Here is a 20854-nt window from a genome sequence, read left to right on the forward strand (position 1 = left end):
AGTGAACAAAGATGTGCGCTTGCCTGGCAATGATTGGTCTCCTTCTGACCACTCTTGCGCCTACAGACAAACAACACCGCGACAGATGCCCCCACGTCGAGAAGTATCAAAAGAACATGAAAAGGCCAGTGGGACCCAAAGCTATATGATGGCCGGATGAGCTTAAGTTATTTGGGCTCAGCAAGAGGATCGAAGCCCATATAAATAATATGGGCTCATTTTGTAATTTTCCGGCCCATTCTAATCCGTTGTATCTATAGTATCTGAACGGGATGTTCCTCTGTTTTCGCACGCTCCTTCAGTTTATAGCGGCGTTGGGTAGAAATTCTTTAAGGCGAGAATCCGGCTGCAGGCGATTGAGAATGCGAAACTCGAATTCGAAAATTTCACGCCGCCGTCCAGGTTCTACACAAAAAAGCCTCGAAGCAGCGTTAAAACCGCGAGAATTTTAAAAGCACCGGAAGTGTAGATTTCCGCTTCACATGTTTGTGCGTCGCCCCTCCATGCATCACGCATGGCACCCACCTCTGAAATAATTGTTTTGCTCGTAATCGCTTAACAAGTCGGGAATCGGCAGGTCGAGTCTTTCCTCCTTCCCCGATCGAGTTTAGTGACGGGGTTGATCATTCTGTTAGGTCGAGCTCTCCGAGTTCGTTCTCGTGCGATTGTGGATCGGGCCTTTGCCGAATTATGAACCGTGATTTTCATCCTGAAACGCGTATCGAATATTATTTGGAGAATATGGTATTAGAACAATAGCCTCTCTAGAAAAAAAATGTAAAACCCATTGGTCCCATGGTAAACTGATGGGGGTACACCATGGAAGCTAGTGACCATCAACGTAATCGCAGGAGGATGGCAGCAATCGCCTCGTGGCAGAGAGAGAGAGACATTCGAGATTTTCCCCGCTCATCGGGCGATTGTATAGTGCTGCTGCTGATTACTTTGGAGGACAATTAGAAAAAAATTCCTAAATTTATTACACTTGTGTCAAGTGTCGATTTGGTAATGAACCTTTTAATTTGTGCAATTTAATCACAAACAATTTGACGATTTTTTCAATGTAATTTTTCCAGTCATTTTTGGTTTGGATATTGCTAACGTGGACATCGAGCCTCCTACATGACTTGGCCGACGTTGACGCTAATATTTTTTTTATTTTTTTTTTGCTGAATTGTTTATTAATCTCTTTTTTTCTCCATTGTGGCTAGCAAGGATCACCGAGGCTCACCAGCCGTGATGGCCTCTTGAAGCCGGGTGGCGGCCACAACCCTTGCCGGCTACAATGAGAATAAAGGAAAAATATATAACTATAAAAATTCAAAAGAATGTAAACATTATCCACGTCAACACGATCATGACACATAGGACATCCAGAGTTCATGTCGGTGCTTCCTACCACAATTGGCTAGGAATACTACATTATTAAATCGTCAAAATATTTGCACTAAATTGATCAAATTAAAAAATTTATAACTGAATTGATGCAAATATAGTGGATTTAGGAAAAAAAAATTGTGATTTCTCCATCAGTGCCCACTCACAACCATTTTCAATTTTAACAAAGAACATCACAAAGTGATTACAACTCTTTGGCCATAAAGGATTGTGTAATGTTTTAAATCTATTGCACTTTTGTTAATTCGGTATTGAATATTTCAATTTGGCCAAATTTTTATGAAAAAAATTGACCAGTTTAATCCTTAACCTTTCGATGATTTGCCAATGTACTCATTTCTGTCAATTTTATATGGAAGTTACTAATGCGGACGTCGGCCATTCTACATAGGATGGTCAATGTTGATGTAGATAAATTTTTTCTTTTTTTTTTATTATTTAATACAATTTTCAACTCTCAAAGCTAGCTAGGGCCATGATCCTCACTAATGGCTGATAAGCTTCGGCAACCCTCGCCAGCCACGGTAAAAAAAATAAAAAATAAAAATTAATCTAGAAAAATTGAAAATGTTGGCCATTGCATACAAGAACCTCTACATCTATGTCAATGAATTTTGACTACAATTGAGCTAGAAAGATTATATTGACAAATATAATCCCCTCAACACGAGCATGTACAAAACAAGTCCGCTCAACACGAATATCGCGGCACTATAGTGGTGCCATGACTTGTACTTTTACTTATCATTCCTTGAAAACGGATTGAACAACTATGGCATCAGACCTTGTGATTTTGCTATTTCAATAAGAGTGTAATAAAAGCACTCCAAATGAATCACATGATTGTATTTAGAAAATCACAGCCACGAGAGAAAAATGAATGTTCTTATGTCCATTAACCACGCAAAGTAAAGATGGAAGACGAGAAATATATAATATATGCTTTAAAGGTAGTTTTACACAAACAATTTTATTTATCTCTAAGAGAAAATAACATAAACAGTACTTGATCTATAACACAATGTGTAACGTGATCCCTAAAATTTTAATTTACTTAACATGATCACTAAACTTTAGCTTAATGTGAAATACTGTCCTCGAATTTTTAGTTTATTTGATTTGATCTCCGAACTTTTGGTACATGTTCAAATTGATCTATTTCATTTATATTTTCATAAGATAGGCCAGTTTGAACATTTACTAAAAATTTAGATATCATATTAAATAAATTAAAAATGAAAGATCACATTGCACGTTGAATCATGGCGGATGGATCGTTTGTTCTTGTTTTTATTTTCAATTAGAATGGAACGCGCAAATTACTTGTGTAGTATCATTTTTTAGCTTGGGAAAAAGGAAATGACAAACCCGGAATAAAAGTCGCCCGGAGTTTCTGCGGCACCGGAAAAATCTCCCGCCATGCGCAGTCTGTCCTCTATCCTCTCGCCCCTTCCTCTCTCTCTCACGGTCCTCCAGAACAAGACCGGTCATCTCCCCCTCCGCTACCTTCCCTCCCTAGGGTTTCTGCGCACCAAACCATACCTTCGCGCTCACTACAAAGCCCCAACCCCCATACTTCCCGATGATTCCCAGCTCTCCGACGCCGAGGAGGAGGACGACGACGACGACGAAGACGAGGACGGCGAAGAGTTCGCCGCGGATGAGTACGACGACGTCTCCGGCGACGCTTACCACGGAGTCGAGCAGAGCGAGGATGAGATTGGGGCCTCGGCGGATGATGCTGCGGCGAGCACGCGCTCCTCGTTTAGCGAATCCAAGTTGCAGAGAGTGGAAAAGCTCTGCAGCGAAGTCAGGGAGTTCGGCGCTGAGCTCATCGACGGGGACGAGCTCGCTTCGGTCTATGACTTCCGCATCGACAAATTTCAGGTTCGCATCTTCATTGAGTTTTTGCCGCTTATGCGTGGTGAACTCTTTTTTCTTTTTTTCTTTTTTGGAGGATTTTGTCTAGTAGGCAAGACTTATAGAGCTTTCCTCGAACTTTCCTGTTTTTGTAGTGATTTTTGAATTGGTTTTGTTAGCGATTGGCGATCAAAGCGTTACTAAGAGGCTCTTCTGTTGTGGTTTCGGCGCCTACCAGCAGCGGAAAGACATTGATTGCTGAAGCTGCGGCAGTGGCCACAGTAGCCAGAGGGAGGCGATTGTTCTACACAACTCCTCTCAAGGCACTATCTAATCAGAAATTTCGCGAGTTTCGGTTTGTGGATTGGAGTGGCATCATCTGTTTCCATCACAGCTTCGGTTAATCATCGGCCATTTTCATTCTCTATACTCGCTTGTTGCAGTGAAACATTTGGAGACAACTATGTTGGCCTTCTAACCGGAGATAGTGCAGTCAACAAGGATGCTCAAGTAGTAATCATGACTACAGAGATACTGCGGAATATGCTGTATCAGAGGTGCACATCTTGTTAAAGAAGCTGTTATTTGAGTATAGCCACACCAATTTGAGACTTTGAAGGTTTATTTTGGCCGTGCGTGACTAGGATGTATAGGTATAATTAGGCTCGATCTGAGGACAGCCTTTAGGTATGGTAGAAATATCTACCTTGTTTAGGATACACAAATTCAGTGAGCGGTGCTTTTGATTCTTGATTGTTGTGCCTACTCCTTGAATATGAGCGGTGGGTTAAGTTCTCAATTGTCATTGCCACATTCCTATATGGAGTTTTGATTTTCCTTGCATTAATTTGTCTTGCTTCATATATATTTGAATTATGTAATTTTTCTTCTAGCACAGCGTTGGAAAGGCCTCTTCAAGGAGTGGACTTTTTCGGGTGGATGCTATTGTCTTGGATGAAGTTCACTATTTAAGTGATATATCTCGGGGGACAGTGTGGGAAGAAATTGTGCGTAACCTCCCCCCCTTCCCCCTCCTCTCTCTCCTCATCCTCCTCCTCTTCTTTTATCCTCATTCTATTCAGCAGCTCGCCAATTTTATACTCAAGCTTTTGTCCATTAAAACTCAACAGTCAAGAATGTGCCAGGTTATTTATTCCCCAAAAGAAGTCCAACTTATATGTCTATCAGCAACAGTTGCAAATCCAGATGAGCTTGCTGGCTGGATTGGCCAGGTACTGTTAAGTACTCTTCAATACTTATAAATTTGAAATTGTCAGTATGCTTTGTCCATTCAATTCCCTGAAAAGGATTTATCTTGCTTAAGCAGTCCTTTAATACACTACTTCAAACGATTATTGGGTTACTTTCATTTAGAATTTACCCAGTTGCTTGTGCTGTCTCCGGCAGCTTCTCTAAACGTAATTCAGATTGTCCAACTGACCAAACAAAGAGGAAACTGCAGATCTCTTGGGTCAACTGAACACCTTAATGGAAACCTGGTAAAAAACCGGCTACTGACAAATTGGTAACATTGGCAAGTCAATCAACTTGGTTGAGCCCGTTCAGAGTCTTCTTTTCATCCTAAAAAAACTCAAGCGTGAAAACGAATATGTTACCATACCAAAATTGATGAATGTTGGAATTCAGTTGTCAAAATGTAGGACAAAACCATAGCTGATGTGTTTTTACAAACACTCGTGTTCTTCTGCCTCATAAGTCCAATGATATTATGGCAATGGCATGGATGATTTGCTGTGAGCTCAGAGTGGACAGTTGAGTCACGGCTTTGCCTTTTGACTGGGTAGTTTTAAATCGTTGTCATTTGCTGAGAAAATTTTGCGGATGATTGTTGCCAAACCATGCTCTAAAACTTCTTCTACCTTTTCAGGCAAAGTAGTTTACTGAATACTGATGCCTTTGTTAAAGTCAGATTCAGGGTTGCAGCTTCACGTGAAATACAGATTACATTTGCATCCAATAATTGTTTCTTTCCAAGACATTGAAAAGGAAGTCACTTTATTTTTTAGGGAGAGTTCCAGATCCAGCATTCTGTTTGATTCATACTGGGAAGACAATTATAACACTTATAAGGAGTATTTGTCCCATTTAAGTTCTAACTAAGCTTACCGACACCATTTTTATTCTCATCATCACGATACTCTGCCATGACTTACCCCTTCATATCACTAGCCTTTTTTTTATTTGGCCTGATGTTAGGGATGTTCCTTGTCAATGTTTTTTATGTTAGTCTTAAAAATGTATACTACCTCATAGTATAACTGTAAAGCAAATTACAAGTTTAAATAACTTGCTTATGCTATGTCAAATCATGGTAAGTCAAAAATAATATTGTTAATATCTCGTAGTAAAGTAACTCTTTCATGGAGGTAGGAGACAATATTTAATGCTCCTTTTTGTGATCCTTCAAGGTAGTACTAAAACATTGATACTCGTTAGGGAAGGATGCTATATTTTGGACCAGGTTCTTGGGGAATTTAAAATGGAAAGTGTTTAAAAACTGAGTAGAGCTTGAGGTTAAAACATTCTGTGGATTGGTACATGGACTGGTTGCCAAGGACATTTGGAATTATGTCCAGTAAATTTGGAGTGGGAAGTACCATCCAGAGCTGGAGTTTGGAGTTACAGTGGGTTCTCAATATATGAGAGGAAATCCATCTCTCTTTTGACCTTTAAGGTAGCTTGGTACGCTGCAGTTTGTCATAGATGGGCTGCTAGGAATTCAGTGATTCATGTGGCTGGTTTCAATGTTGATGGTAAACTTATTTTTGCTAAGATCCCTAGCAATGTATTGTATAGATTGTCTGATGTTAAAGGAGATAGGAATCTTAGTTTGCAGCATGTTGAGATATGCGGGAATTGGAGGCTGCTATAGATTTGTTTGCTTACACATCGTACTCTTAATGAGTAACTATTCAGAACACGACACCCGCTTACCTAGCAAAAGAAAAAAGAAAAAGAGCAGTGATTTTCCTTGAACTGAAGCATGGAGAGATCTAGAGCTGATCAGTATAGATGGTCTTACTCTGTTCATCTGCACCCCTCGGGGCTGTGCCCGGTCCAAATAGATTGATTTACACGCACATACACGGACTCAAAAATTTCCTGTCAGAGAATCATTTACATGCTTGCATTTTTTGTTCTCAGATCCATGGTAAAACAGAGTTGGTTACCTCATCAAGACGTCCAGTCCCGCTGACTTGGCATTTCTCCACGAAGACTTCCTTGTTACCCCTTCTTGATGAAAAAGGAAGGCAGATGAACCAGTATGTCATAGTTAATTGCAGGGCTTTATATTTACCTTGAACGCGTGTAGAAATGTTACTCATTCTCTTAGATGCTCTACATGAACCTTCTATCTCGGTCCACTCACTCTTAGGTTGTGGTATCCATAAAGAATGTAGATGACCCTCTTTTTGTAGTTCTAACCATTTTCCAAGCACGTAGATTTGGAGAAGTGAAGTGAAATAATAACCATTTTTTCTGCCAGATGGCAGTTCAAAATGATTTAATCAATGCAGCCACAGAAGCTTTTTTTTTAATGGTTTTGTGTGCATACAGCTGATTATAAACCTCTTTAATTAAAAATTTTGCAGTGTTGGTGATGTGCTTTCTTTCTCTGTGTAGCTCACGTTGTGTACTCTGCCCCCCACCCCACCCAAAAAGAAAATTATTCATAATAGTTTTTTGTAATTCTTTTGCGTAGTTTGTGAATTACATAAGTAATATGCTATACATGCTGACAATGACGTGTTGTCTTTCTTCCCATTAAACTTGGAACAGGAAATTATCACTTAAATATCTGCAACTTTATGCCATGGAACGTAACTCGTACAAGGAGGATAGTATCAAAAGAAGGAAATCAAGAAGACGTGGGGGTGATATTAACATCAAACATGTTGATGGTATCACCTTGGAGGCACCTCTTTCAAAGAATGACATGAATGCTATTCGCCGTTCACAAGTATGGACTAAGCTCATCAAAGAATTAAAATGAAATTGTCATGTGGCCACAGAAAAGAAAAAGTCATTTACAGTATTTTTCTCGTGTCTCTCTTTCTCAAGTAATATTAGAGAATTTATATTTAAGCAACCCATAGAGGGTTAAAAAGCACGATCATATGAATAAAAAATGTACATATTTCAGGTTCCTCAGGTGATTGACACACTGCATCAAATCGAAGCAAGGGATATGCTTCCAGCCATTTGGTTCATATTCAGCCGGAGAGGCTGTGATGCAGCCGTTCAGTACCTTGAAGGGTGCAACCTCCTGGATAGCTGCGAGATGAGTGAAGTCGAACTGGCTTTGAAACGGTTCAGTATTCAGTATCCTGATGCTGTCAGGGAATCAGCTGTGAAAGGACTTAGGCACGGTATTGCTGCACATCATGCTGGGTGTTTGCCTCTATGGAAATCATTTATTGAAGAACTTTTTGGACAAGGACTTGTCAAGGTCGTCTTTGCTACAGAAACACTGGCTGCGGGAATCAACATGCCTGCTAGGACAGCAGTAATCGCATGTCTCAGCAAGAGAAGTAGCAGTGGGCGTATTCAATTAACCTCAAATGAACTGCTTCAAATGGCAGGTCGCGCTGGTCGTAGAGGCATTGACAAAATGGGTAATGTCGTCCTTGTCCAAACTGCTTATGAGGGTGCTGAAGAGTGCTGCAAGCTGCTTTTTGCTGGGATAGAGCCTCTGGTGTCACAGTTTACTGCTTCATATGGAATGGTGCTGAACCTTTTGGCTGGTGGAAAACTTACAAGTCACTCAAGCGAGTCAGGTGAAGTGAAAATTTCTCGAGCAGGACGAACACTGGAAGAAGCTAGGAAGTTAGTGGAGCAAAGTTTTGGTAATTATGTGGGCAGCAATGTTATGCTTGCTGCCAAGGAGGAGCTCTCAAAAATAGACAAGGAGATTGAGATGTTAACATCTGAAATTACTGATGATGCTATAGACCAAAAAGCGAGAAGCCTTTTGTCAGATGCAGCCTATAAGGAGATCGCGGATCTACAGGAAGAATTAAGGGCTGAAAAACGCCTCCGGACTGAACTACGCAAAAAAATGGAATTGAAGAGAATATCTGCTGTGAAACCTCTACTTGAGGAGTTGCAGAATGGACAGTTGCCCTTTATATGTTTGCAATATAAGGATTCTGAAGGAGTTTCATACTCTATTCCGGCCGTTTACTTGGGAAAGGTTGACTCTTTCAACGGGTCAAACGTCAAGAACAGAATTCTTGGGGACAATTCTTTTGCAATTAGTATAGTTGGAGCGGGGTCGACTGATGGTCATCTGGCAAGACATGAAGGATTTGAACCATCTTATCACGCGGCCCTTGGTTCAGATAACTCATGGTACTTATTTACGGAACAGTGGATTAGAACAGTCTATCGGACTGGTCTTCCTAATGTGGCCTTAACTGAAGGAGATGCTTTGCCTCGGGAACTTATGGTGACACTTCTAGATAAGGATGATATGCAGTGGGATAAGCTTAGTGACAGTGAATTTGGGGGTTTATGGTACAGAGAAGGGTCACTGGAAACGTGGTCTTGGAGTTTAAATGTGCCCGTCTTAAATAGTCTTTCTGACAAAGACGAGGCATTGTACATGTCTCAGGAATTCCATGATGCTGTAGAATGCTACAAAGCACAAAGGACCAAAGTTGCACGGTTGAAGAAAAAGATAGCTCGTACAGAAGGCTTTAAAGAATATAAGAAGATCATAGACATGACCAAGTTCACCGAGGAAAAGATAAGGCGCTTGAAGACTAGATCAAAGCGCCTAATTAATCGTATAGAGCAAATTGAACCGTCTGGATGGAAAGAGTTTTTGCAGGTAAGCCAAGTTATACATGAATCTAGAGCACTTGATATCAACACAAACATTCTATTCCCTCTTGGAGAAACTGCTGCTGCGATAAGGGGAGAAAATGAGCTCTGGCTTGCGATGGTTCTGAGGAATAAAATTTTACTGGGCTTGAAAACCGCGCAGCTTGCTGCTGTCTGCGCCAGTTTAGTTTCAGAAGGGATCAAAGTTCGACCTTGGAAAAACAACACCTACATATTCGAGCCATCCTCAACGGTGACTGATGTCATCGATCTCTTGGATGATCAGAGAAGTTCCCTTTTGAATCTGCAAGAGAAACATGAAGTGCGGATACCCTGCTGCTTGGATAGTCAATTCTCAGGCATGGTCGAAGCCTGGGCATCTGGATTGACATGGAGGGAGATAATGATGGATTGTGCGATGGATGATGGAGATTTGGCTCGTCTCTTGAGGCGAACGATTGATCTACTTGCTCAGATTCCTAAGCTGCCCGATATAGATCCACAGCTGCAGAAAAACGCGCATGCCGCATCCAGTGTAATGGATCGTCCACCCATAAGTGAGTTGGCAGGTTAAATTGGTTCTGACCTTTGAACATTTGTAAAAGTCCTTACTAATTGTTTATCACAAAAAAAAAGGCTTCTCGCGCGCTTTATTTATTGACAAACAGCTCGAGCGAGTATTTTCTTGTTAAGATTCTGCATGTTTTTTGAAAGAGACGGTGCAGAAATTTCCTGTCATTAAGATTTTGCATGTTCATCAAAGTGTTTCCTGTCCGGTTCCGACTTACCGAGTGCTTGTTTCAGACGAGCCCACGGCTTTGAAGACGAAATAGAGTTAGGACGACCAAGAAAAGCGCGCATCAAGCTTTCATCGCTGCTCATCTGTATTAGCATATTATGTCCACCGACCGTTCTAGAATCTCTCTCTGCTTTACATTGTTCCAAGTTGATCAATTCTGCCTTTAACTTTGCACAGGACAAAAGGACCCAGAGCCAAATGGAACCCGATTGCACAACAATAAGAGGCACAACAAACGGTCAAATAACAGCAAGACGATCCCTCATTAGCTTAGTGACAAAATCATATCGAACAAGAATGGTTGATGAATGAAAAGAACAAGTTTACATCACGATATGACGTTATTTACACAATGGCGGATCGAAAGCCCCCACGAAATTATGCTACTCTACAAATTCTGAACAAGGTTGCCTTTCCTCTTGATCCCTTATTCTCTTGTTGAGACAGTAAAATGACCCGTCTGAGTGAAAGATAAAAACCTGAAAATCTTACAATCACCACGGAAGGATTTCCCAACGTGGCACCATCAATAAGTTTGTATGGCTCCCATGTACTCGATGCTCGCGGATTGATTCTGCAGAAAAATGAAATCAAGAATCTGGCTTGAATGTCTTCAAACTTGAGAAGCCGAAACCAAAATGAACCCAATATACAACAAAACCCCATGGATGGTACAATCCACGGGTAGTTAAGAGAACCATTCTGTCATTTGAGAAACAGTTTCTATATTGTCAAATATAGCTGAACTGAAGAAAAAGAGCAGGATGCGATTTTCATCTAGATATTGGGACATACCTAAATGGAGAGACAGAGAAATTAAGTTCAACTATGACCCGCAGAGCAATCTACGAAACCTCTGTATTCTAATTGAATCACCATTCTCAGACTTTGTCTGGTCCTGACACAAGCTCTTTCTAATAGAAGCTTTCCTTTTCCTTGTTGTGCGGAACAAAAAATCTTCAGTATCCAAAACATATGATACCTGCTACATTCAGAATTCCAACTCACAATGTGGCAGTGATCTCAAACCAGTAGATTTCTATAAAAGATTGCAGTTATATCTAAAAATAATGGAGAGACTGAGGAATCAGAGACCTTTGATGAATTGCAAGCAATTTTACACTCCAAACCATTGATGACCTTAACTCCTTCCGGAGCACGACCATCATCATCATGCGCAGATTTCCGTTTATTTCTGCAACCATGTGCAACGGTTAGCCAGAGCCAGATGGCAAAGACTGTTGAAAATTCACAAAATCGTGGTGTAACGTGTATCCCCCCGTTCCTACCTCTTCAAGAAAATCCCAAATCTCTCCTTTTTGTCAGGAACAATAGAGAGAAAGTCATTGTGCAGATAGGCCGCAAAATTAGGATCCATGGACACTGGAGTCACTTCAGGTTTATCATGTCCATTATCCATAAGTTGTATTGACAAATGTGCTGTTGACTGCAAGTAAATAAGATGCATTACAAGTTCAGCTTCATGCAGATATTGCAAGAAGATTCAGTATCGATGACATTAGACTTACACATTCAACGCGGTATATGTTCTCGTCGTGAAGGAGAAAGCGTGCATTTTCGTGATAAATAACATCAACAAATCTTCCAAGTTTTCGGGATTTTTCGTACGAATATAGTTGGAGCAGCTTGTTGTCCATCTCATCAGCCACAATGGTTTGAAGCTGGAAAACACAAGATTGAGAAAAATATGCATTGGATAGAGGAGGAACATGCAAAAGTTTGGAAAAGAGAATACTAGCTCACCTGTTTAACTAGCTTGTATATCAACTTGTCTAATGTGAACAGAACATAGGACTGAGTTCCAATAATAGCTCGGCAATCGTCCTCAAATTTTGTATTATCCGAAGAACCATCCAGCAAGTTGTAGAGAGCGCTCATAAACCTGGGAAATAAAATTAAACGAGCTCCAATTTAACATACACAGTCATGAACCCTTTCGACACACCAAATTTGGTCAATTTTCCAGTCTCAATTCAGTTCCCCCCACCAAAAAGGAAAAAAAAAAAAAAATAAAAACACACGCTACCTGGCATAGGAATCAGCAGGACAAGTGTCACTTGAAGCCCTCCATTTCTTTTCAGCAGATGATGAATTGATTTTTGCTGATTGTATTCGCTCATACAATGTCTGTAGCGTAACAAAATGTTAACTCGGTAACATAATTATATCAAACCCTTAAATGGACAACAAAATGAATATAGACAGAAGAATATGAGAGCCATACTTGATGAAGCCTAAAAAGCACATAAAAAGAATCATTGCCATAGAAAACCCGAGAATCCCCTTCTTTTTCACGCAAAGCCATGGGCACATGCTTCACCAGAGGCTTCACAGCTTGAAGGAAACGTTCTGAACCTGGTAATACAATTCCTTCTCCTTCAGGATCATGAGCATCCGCCACCCCTTCAGCCTCACCTTCACTCTCTGCCCTGTTATCATGTTCATCGTGGTCACCATCTTCTTCATGCTCTTCACGAGAGCATTCCTCACTGCCTGATACCTCTCCATTTTCAGAAGCATTATCACTGTCCTCTGATGACCTCTGTGCACTTTCCTCACCTTCATCATCTGCATCATCATCGTTTTCTCCAGCCACCTCAGGACAGCTAATTACTTCTCCGTTTCTGGTTTGGTATTGTCTACTGGTTGCACTATCCTTCACTTTATGTACACCTTCTAAAGCAGCTTCACCATAAGCAGCAAAATTATCCTCTTCAAAATCCCCATTAGGAGATAATTCGCCCTCTTCTCTTTCAACTTTTGAGTGCCCAACCAATTCTTCATGGTACCTATGAATGTGGCTAGTCTCCTTCACCTCACCATTGGCAGACTGATTGCCTCGCATACACTCATCACCCTAACCATTGCAAAGAGAGACAAATCAACAAACACAACACATCAACTGCAAATGCTGAGATTTTGCCTCTATAAAATCGCAATCTACAACGCCAACACAAGTTAAGCAATCTTTACAACCATATGCCCTGACTCACAAACCATGTGCATGTCTGTAGCTTTCAATTTTAGCAAGAATGTAGTTCCATGGTACCCAACTCAAAGCTCAGAAGTCCAATCAAAGGAACAGATATAAGCGGTAAACCCAAATCTATCCTTCGAGGGAAAACAAAATGTGGAAGAAAAATTACATTAAATGATACCTCCGATGAAGGTAAGTTATCGTTACTCGATCGCATATCCACAGCAGTCTCTGCAGCAACAGTCCCAGGTCTAGAAGAAGCAGCATTCAGCCCTTTAAAATCAGGGCAAAAAAAAAAAAACTTCAGAACTTCAGCCATGATATGAGAAACGAAATGGTATTATAATAAGTTTTAGGCAGCTTGTCCAAGATCAATCAACAAAGTGCAAACCTGTTGTATTGTCGATGCCTGTTTTCCCCTTACTTTGCTCTACCACTGCCAATCTTTCATTTGAATTGACTGGTCTACTGACAACCAACATTTCATCAGCTAGAGATGCAATATCATGTACTTTTCCTTGTTCAGAAGTTCTACAAGCAACATGATCCGCACCAAGTGAAGGGACTTCAGCATCCCTGCCATCTCCATTATCCAATGCCCTGCAAGTAATTGATGGTTCTGGTGGAATTATGTCATCCCCATTTTTTAGAGGATTTACCTGTCTGGTGTTCAGGACAGTGGCACTACCATCCAGAACACCATCATCATGGCCACCATTGGCAGTACCACTTCTGCCAGCTTGTCTTTTAGCCTTTACCCCATCTTCTGTGTCTTCAACACCCTGAGGCCGGGAAGGAACACTCAACATTGGTTCCAAAAAAGTTGTCCAAATCTTCAAAACTTTATCCAATTGCTCAGTTGTACAAACTTCTCCACAGGAAAATTTGATAATCTTGTACAAATCTTCATGAATGTCAGGATCTGGGAACTCAAATTCCAAATCTGGAGCAATGGTTCGTCGATTTCCAGCGGCAACAGCCAGAAGTATATCATCTTCATTGCGTTTTTTCTCATTAATTTCTTTTATCTCAGCCAACAGGGCTGCAAAACATAATAGGGAAAAAATGGACATCAGAATTTAAAAAACTATTCAATGTTTCGCGTCATCAGGCAAATTGGACCAAACTAGTCCAAAAATAATTTCAATAATCATGTGCAGGAAACCCGTACTACCTCAATTTCAAGAAGTAGCTAATAAAATCATTTATACAAATAAAGCAGCTTATAGAGGCTGACAAGCTGTTGAAAAATTAGAGGTGCACACATATTATGTGGCCCAAGCCAAGGAAGAGGAACTCAAAGGAGGAACATAGAAAGCTTTGAAATGTTCAACGGGGTCATGTACTCGCTATTAACAAGCTGGGCATAAACTTCTGGTAGATCAACAGGAATTGCAAATAATGAAGAGATTAGGCATTGTATTAAGTAGACATCATAGCAAAATCACTATATATCCGGCACCATTACCTTTTGTGCTCAAACTTTTGGTATCCTGCTGCTTAAAGTAGAAACTACGATGATCAAGTGATTTGTGATAGTTCTTGGCATAAATTTCAGCCCAAACTTTATTGAAATCCGAACGACATCTTGCCCACTCTTCTTGCTTCTGCTTCAAACGAGTTAATATTACAGGCAGAGCAAGGGGCGCGTTCTTCCTTAGTACATCCATCACATCAAGCCCATGGTCACCGTACAAGCGCTCAATGCATCTCAAATTAAGAGCTGATGGAACAACAAACCAGGAGCACTACGTCAGAATGTGACATAAAAAGGATAACTAGACAATTTAAACATAAAAGATCAATCGGCTATAACCTGTAAAGTGCTCCTCAATACGAACTGGGCTGTCTGGTTTGATTGTGTTGTTATTAATCTTCTCTAGCAGTTCTTCAACACGCTTAGTAGTTACATTCACAGACTCCAACAACATGTCCAATTCAAACCTGAAAGGATTGTCAAAGACAAAATCAGAAAACACAACAAAAATTGCCGATATCAATTCAAACAAATCACACGGTCAGAGTAACTAGAATGCACATCATTTGTAAACCATGTTGCAGGCAACTTCTGACCTGTCATCTTCACAACGAAACAGGCTTTCTTCATATTGGTTTTTGCGCATGTGTTTGAATGAGTAGTCCTCACTTCCAGAAGTTACAGACACCCAATGGTCATTCAACACTTCAGCACCACGCTCTGTTCTTTGGCTCGCGGAGGGAATAGGATACTGCAGGATGCAGGTGATTGAAAAGTTTTAGTTCCCACACCAACATCTCATCACTGAGGTATAAAGGTTACATGATGTAACTTCACATACATTCTTAGGCAGTAAGCGATAACTGGGAGTGCAGCGCTCACAGTTAGAGAGGTCAAGTTCGTTAATTGGTTTAGCCATATACTTATCCTTGCTTGAAAACAAGGACATCTTGTGAGCATCTCTGGACCTATCAAGCCTATCCCTTTCACGTGTTTCACGATCCTTAACTCCTCCATCCTTCTCACGATCTCGGTCTCTATCTCTTTCCTCAGACTTCACTGATCTGGGCAGGTGTCCTTCATCAATTACAATGCACAGAAAATAAGCATCAGTAATCATCATGACCTGAAAAAAGCGACAATGGAAATCGAAAATCATGCATTTATAGAACAAATCTCTCCTACTGAACCGGAAGGACCACGCAGAGAAACAGTAATAAATGAAAGGATTTTTCACGTACTCTTGCTCATGAAATCAGCAAGAAACCCTTCTGCAAACAAACAAAGAGAAACAATTTAACATATGCATGTTCGAGAACAAATGGTTAGATGCTTATGGTTTCACATCTTACCATTCTTGTCACAATGTGCTAAAAATTCATTTAACCCATCCATAAGTTCTGGATGTTTGCCAAGTAGATCACTCACCTGGAGAAAAGGAATTCCAACAAATCATCATGAACTGAACAAGATACATGGTAGTTGGAGAAATTATCAGGAAGGTGACGGGGCAAAAAACAATATCATCTGGAACAAATCAACTTTGAGGCACTAATGGTGATAAAACTGGAATTATACAAAAAGAAAAATGTTCTTTCACTACACGTCATAAGTTTCTTGGTTTACAAGGGCAAAGGAGACTACTGCAATTGCTAGGTGAAAACATTATTTCACAGTCTTCAATCCAGATGCCCTATATTGGAGTAACGAGGATTATATTGCATCATCCATCCACAAGGCATCAATAGCACCCCTAAATGAGCATTCTCTACCAAATGAACACCTTCTTCAGTCTACCCAGGCTTAGTTAAATTAAGGGCTACTTAAAAATAATTCCCCACCCTGTGGACCACTCCACGTCCTCTTAATTTTCACATGACATCTGATCCTTAAATTTCCTGTCTCAATGAAACTTTAAATTGTTCCCACCTGACTTTTTCAACATCTTTAAAGGTCTTTTTTATTTCATGATAAGTGGAAGAAAACACGTTCAAAATGAGTTGGGGGGAGGGGGGATACAAAAAATTTTGAAAGGTTATGTGCGTATCAAATTAAATCTAGAGGATGGTGGTTTTTGCAAAAAACTTCACAACTGTGAGGAACTGAGCAACTGAGCCTTGAGTTGAATTTTAATACTGAGACTTCCAGTACAAAATCTACAATAAATATGCATTCCAGCCAAACATGCCATTCAAGCCCAAAAAGCTTCTAAGTCAAAATCTCGAGGTATGTAGCAACTTTGGTTTCGTATGGCATGGTGGCTGCGAGCATATTGATGTCAAAACATGGAGTTGTACTCTCCAAGACAAAGTTATATTTAAGGCAGCCACATGCTGAAGTCAATCGTATATACCAGCTGAAGTAACAGGCATAAACAAATTTTTGCTACGAAGTCTCTAAATAATTGATGGAATAAAATCACTTGTAACAAGTACTTTCACAGCCATACCAGTGTTTGCAATTCTGGCCGAGAAATTATCCCCTCGCTGAAAATATGAAGGCACCTCAAAAATTCCTGGTGATCCTCGGGATTTCGTAACTTTTCCTTTACTTTATCAAAGAAAGCAAATTCTTTGCTATAGATATCTACAATCGCACCAAAGTCAGCAGTAAGTGCCAGTCAATCAATATTTAAGTACGAATTTGACATGTCATAAGCTGATCCAAAACATAATATTTCTTGAGCAAAATAAGAAATATCCATAAAACAAGCTTTTCATGTTGGATATAAACATAATCTGTCTTCCTACTTACAAGACCAGTGGCTTGTCAATAAGGTACAGCATGTAAAACTCACTTTTAACAGTGCTTTTATCATCATATGAGGATGAACTGGGAAGGGTACTGAAGTTCTCTTCCACTTCGCCATCTTGATGCAATTGATCAGTAGCCAAGCGAAATGCTCTCCGTTTGTTGGAAAACTGCTGCAGGTTGATGTCCCTAGTGCTATCATGTTCAAATTCTCTCTCATCACGCTCCCGTTCTCTCCTATCTATATCGTCTCTTCTGTCCTTTTCTCTTTCCCCACGCCTTCTCTGCTCCTTTTCTGCTTTCAGCAAAGCTCTATCATGGTCTAAATCAGGTCGGTCTACACTGTGATCATGTTCAGCATGCGAAGCAGATACCCTCTCCTTCTGAAAATCAATTCATCGTGGTATGAGCCAGGGTTAGAATATGAACTGAGAAAATCAACATGGTTGGACACACAAAAACCTTGTCAATGTGCATTTGCCGCATGGACAGCATGGTGGAGCTCCTATCACGGAGCATAGAGTTCCTTCCAGATTGAGGATACATATTAGACGCTGCAGAGGAAGTATCGGGTAGAAAGTGTGTGAACTCCTCGAGGAGATCACGGTGGTCTTTAAAAAGTGTCGCAACCTGTAGGGGAAAATAGCCATCACAAGCAAAGAACATGCCACTAATTGCAAAGACAAGAAGTGCTACCAGGAAATAAAAATCAGATAAATTTTTCACCGACAGATGCGATACATTTGCAAACTGAGAACAAAGCATTCATATAAAACTACAGTCATAAGTGAGGTTGAGAGTGCAACTGCCTTACCTCCTGATAGACCTCAGTAATGGACTTATTTTCCTTTCTATACATATTCAAAATGTCTAAAAATGACTTGTAAACACGATCGTCGCCTTGAAACCTTGTCTACAAATAAAATGCATGTTGTTAGACCTCAAAAGCATCAGTGGAACACGTTTGATAGTGACATCCATCTCTACCTTAATCTTGTTCACAAAGTTAATAGCTTCGTCAAATTCAACAGGCTTCTTTTGTGGAGGTGGTTGCTGTTGCTGTTGCTGTTGCTCTTGCTCATCTTCAGGAGGAAGAGTTATCTCATATCCCTTAGGCAGGAAAGTATTGAAACCTAAAATCAGTTGCCTATATCCCTTAAATAACTCTTTGACCCTTGCTATAACACCCACAGTGTCAATTCTGTCAGCACAATCAACTATTTGTCAGAGAGTTATTCAGATCATGCTCGCGGACCAATATTAAAGAAAACTTCATCGCACTATCTTACCTCTGAGCCTTAAAATCTTTCATAACTTCAAGGAAGTCATCGTACTTCTCTCTATCGTGCTCAAAAATGTCTTTCACTGCTTTAAGGTATGCCAAGGCATCATTTGTAGTCAACTTTTGCACATTTCCACCTCCCATGACCTGGGCTTGCCCGGAGCTTCACATAAAAAGAAAGGAAATCAGTTGTTTTGAGATATAAAAACCCTTCCCTCATATCAACAATTCAACACCTCGGTGGCATCTTTCTGTATAGATGTAAACTTAAGATCTCCTAAAATAAATCCTCAACTAACAATCATGGAAAAGTCCATCCGTGTGAAACCAGCAAGAATAGCTTCTACTTTAGATTTTCAATGAGCATAGGAACTATAAGAAGAAACAGAACATGCTAGATATCTAAGCAATCCGATGCTGACAAAATTCTGATCTTGTTCCAGCAGGTTGTAAGCAAGAATTTGCAGGAACTTAATCCAAAATCCAATTTTAATCAAACGAAAGCTGAAACACAAGCATATAGAAGACAGATGCACTCACGATGTCCTGATCAGAAGGACCTAATCCCATCCCAACAAGGCTGCCTTGTTGGGCTAGTGCGATCAAATCCTCAACAAACAAGTCGATCCAGAAGACAAAACCCAAAATATATAGAGATAGGGAAAGATAAAACTTACTTTTCTCCGCGAGAAGAGACCACAGGCCTCTTCACTTGAGAGCCCATATAAACATCATCTCTAGACCTCTTCATGTTCAACGCCGGGGTAAAAAACAAGATAAGCCCTCTTCGCTTCACTATCTCAACGCCACATCATGCTCCCTGCTGCAATCAAATCCAAAATCCCGCAATCAACGACCTCATGTTAATAAACCAATCAAGCACGCATGAAGCAGATCTAACCGCGCGGATTTTGGAAGAAGCCGAAAAAGAAAACAGCACGCTGGAATTGAACCTCGAGCAGCCAACTCTGATCGAAACTCCCAGGACAACAGTCCTCCAGCGCGTCCAAAAACTCGAGGCCGATGAGCGGTTTTCACATTGCTTGAAGATAAAGGTAACGGCGACAAAGCGCGAAGAGAGACGGAGACAGAGAGAGACGAACGCGCAGAGCAGAGAGAATGTCGAAAAACAGAAGTTCTAGCAAAACGAGTTGGGAGGATCGTCGAGTGGCGGAACAAGCACTTGCTGGAAGAAGAAGAAGAAGAAGACGACGACTAGGACTTTCTTCGCTTTGCTTCTGCAAAAAGCGCACGGAGCAGAGCCAAACCGAAAAAGAGAGAAATTGCAGAGAGATTGAGAGTTTCGTGTGAAGATGATGATGCTGTTTGCGACGGTATGCTAAGAACCTAACGGAGAGAGAGAGAGAGAGAGAGAGAGAGGGAGGGAGGGAGGGAATAGGATAATTAAAATCGCTGTTTTTATTTTCTCTCTCTCTCTGAGGAAAACAATGTTAAGAGAAAAATTCACAGGCAGGAGATGAGAGCGAGAGAGAGCTTGAGAGCTCCTCCGTGTTTTTGCGATGGTGGGGGAGAGTGGAGATAGCCATTTTGGAGGACCGTCTTTTGCCGGTCACGCTTTCGGGCGGTTTACCGGCTGTAGGCGGTCAGTGTCCCGCCCTTCTTGCGAAATTAGGGCACCCGTTTGGGCTTCGTTAGAGTCGATTTTTTTTCCTTTTTCCTTTTATTTTTTCCTCCTCTTTTGCCAGTCTGCGTTCCACTTGCAAATTGCAATAACAACAAAAAAAAAAAAAAATAGAAAAATGGGAAAATTGGTTAAGAGTCCGGTGATCTAGTCAAAGATGGAAGGTTGCTTAAGCTGTGTGGAGGGCATGAGAGATGGAAGATGCGTTTCAAATGACTTCTTTGAATTCTTTGTTTGTGAATCTTACTTTGGCATCTAAGATTTTAAATCTCATTTCAAAAGCTCGGTTATCTCGACGAGAAAGAAACAAAATTCACAAGCCCACGATTGAGACCGAGCCCAAATCCAAAGTGCATGAAAAGTTCGTGATATTTGATACCGAATTCATCACTCGATGAGATCCGGTTTTGGCGATTAGGATTAGCTTTTGATATTGTAAAGGGTTATATTGAAGAGGTAAGTTGTAAAGTCGGTATTGATAAAATTTTGAAGTCGATAGATGGGTAGAAATGGAAATAGGATTTGAGCCTTGGGCGGAGATTTGAGCAGTGTTTCAAAGACTGGTTCGAATTTATATGGGATATGCTTTTGGAATGCAAATTGCAATTGTATATCCTCGCAAAGTTTGGTGGGAAAACAATGTAAGAATGATTACTTAGTCCTAGGCGGCAGGGGCGAAATTGCGTGATTCGCCTTTCCAAATTACTTAGTCTCGGACCGATGCTTTTGGGCCGGGCTTTTGCTTTCTAGGCCTCTGGACAAAAGTAGGGCTCGCGTTGGAGCAAGAATCGAAACTTTTT

At 40.6% G+C, this 20854-nt stretch overlaps 2 protein-coding genes across 5 annotated transcripts; one reads left to right on the forward strand and one right to left on the reverse strand.

The window, feature by feature from the left end:
• Positions 1 to 2753: 2753 nt before the first annotated feature.
• On the forward strand, positions 2754 to 9843 carry LOC115757515 (DExH-box ATP-dependent RNA helicase DExH15 chloroplastic). The gene is made up of 8 exons (XM_030697777.2): positions 2754 to 3285; positions 3438 to 3613; positions 3702 to 3815; positions 4157 to 4265; positions 4404 to 4490; positions 6424 to 6542; positions 7060 to 7240; positions 7424 to 9843. Exons 1-8 carry the CDS (start codon positions 2818 to 2820, stop codon positions 9677 to 9679), a joined length of 3510 nt encoding a protein of 1169 aa, XP_030553637.1. The 5' UTR covers positions 2754 to 2817; the 3' UTR covers positions 9680 to 9843.
• A 345-nt stretch (positions 9844 to 10188) lies between these two features.
• LOC115757505 (paired amphipathic helix protein Sin3-like 3) lies at positions 10189 to 19912 on the reverse strand. 4 transcript variants are annotated; one of them, XM_048281573.1, is made up of 24 exons: positions 19366 to 19912; positions 19090 to 19232; positions 18420 to 18575; positions 18118 to 18331; positions 17945 to 18043; positions 17593 to 17760; positions 17177 to 17513; positions 16829 to 16965; positions 15732 to 15807; positions 15621 to 15650; positions 15221 to 15456; positions 14976 to 15130; positions 14719 to 14846; positions 14371 to 14625; positions 13294 to 13944; positions 13072 to 13175; positions 12150 to 12782; positions 11952 to 12052; positions 11669 to 11807; positions 11434 to 11586; positions 11194 to 11351; positions 11000 to 11099; positions 10700 to 10886; positions 10189 to 10478 (listed from the first exon to the last, which is right to left on the reverse strand). In XM_048281573.1, the coding sequence occupies exons 2-23, from the start codon at positions 19161 to 19163 to the stop codon at positions 10731 to 10733; spliced, it is 4260 nt and encodes a 1419-aa protein (XP_048137530.1). In that variant the 5' UTR covers positions 19164 to 19232; positions 19366 to 19912; the 3' UTR covers positions 10189 to 10478; positions 10700 to 10730. The 4 variants fall into 4 exon arrangements, with proteins under 4 accessions (XP_048137530.1, XP_030553629.1, XP_048137529.1 ...); XM_030697769.2 differs by having other exon boundaries at positions 13084 to 13175; positions 19090 to 19235; positions 19366 to 19911; XM_048281572.1 differs by having other exon boundaries at positions 19090 to 19235; positions 19366 to 19911.
• Positions 19913 to 20854: the final 942 nt, after the last annotated feature.

Source organism: Rhodamnia argentea, chromosome 6 (genome assembly GCF_020921035.1).
Source record: "Rhodamnia argentea isolate NSW1041297 chromosome 6, ASM2092103v1, whole genome shotgun sequence".
NCBI classification, from domain to species: Eukaryota; Viridiplantae; Streptophyta; class Magnoliopsida; order Myrtales; family Myrtaceae; genus Rhodamnia; species Rhodamnia argentea.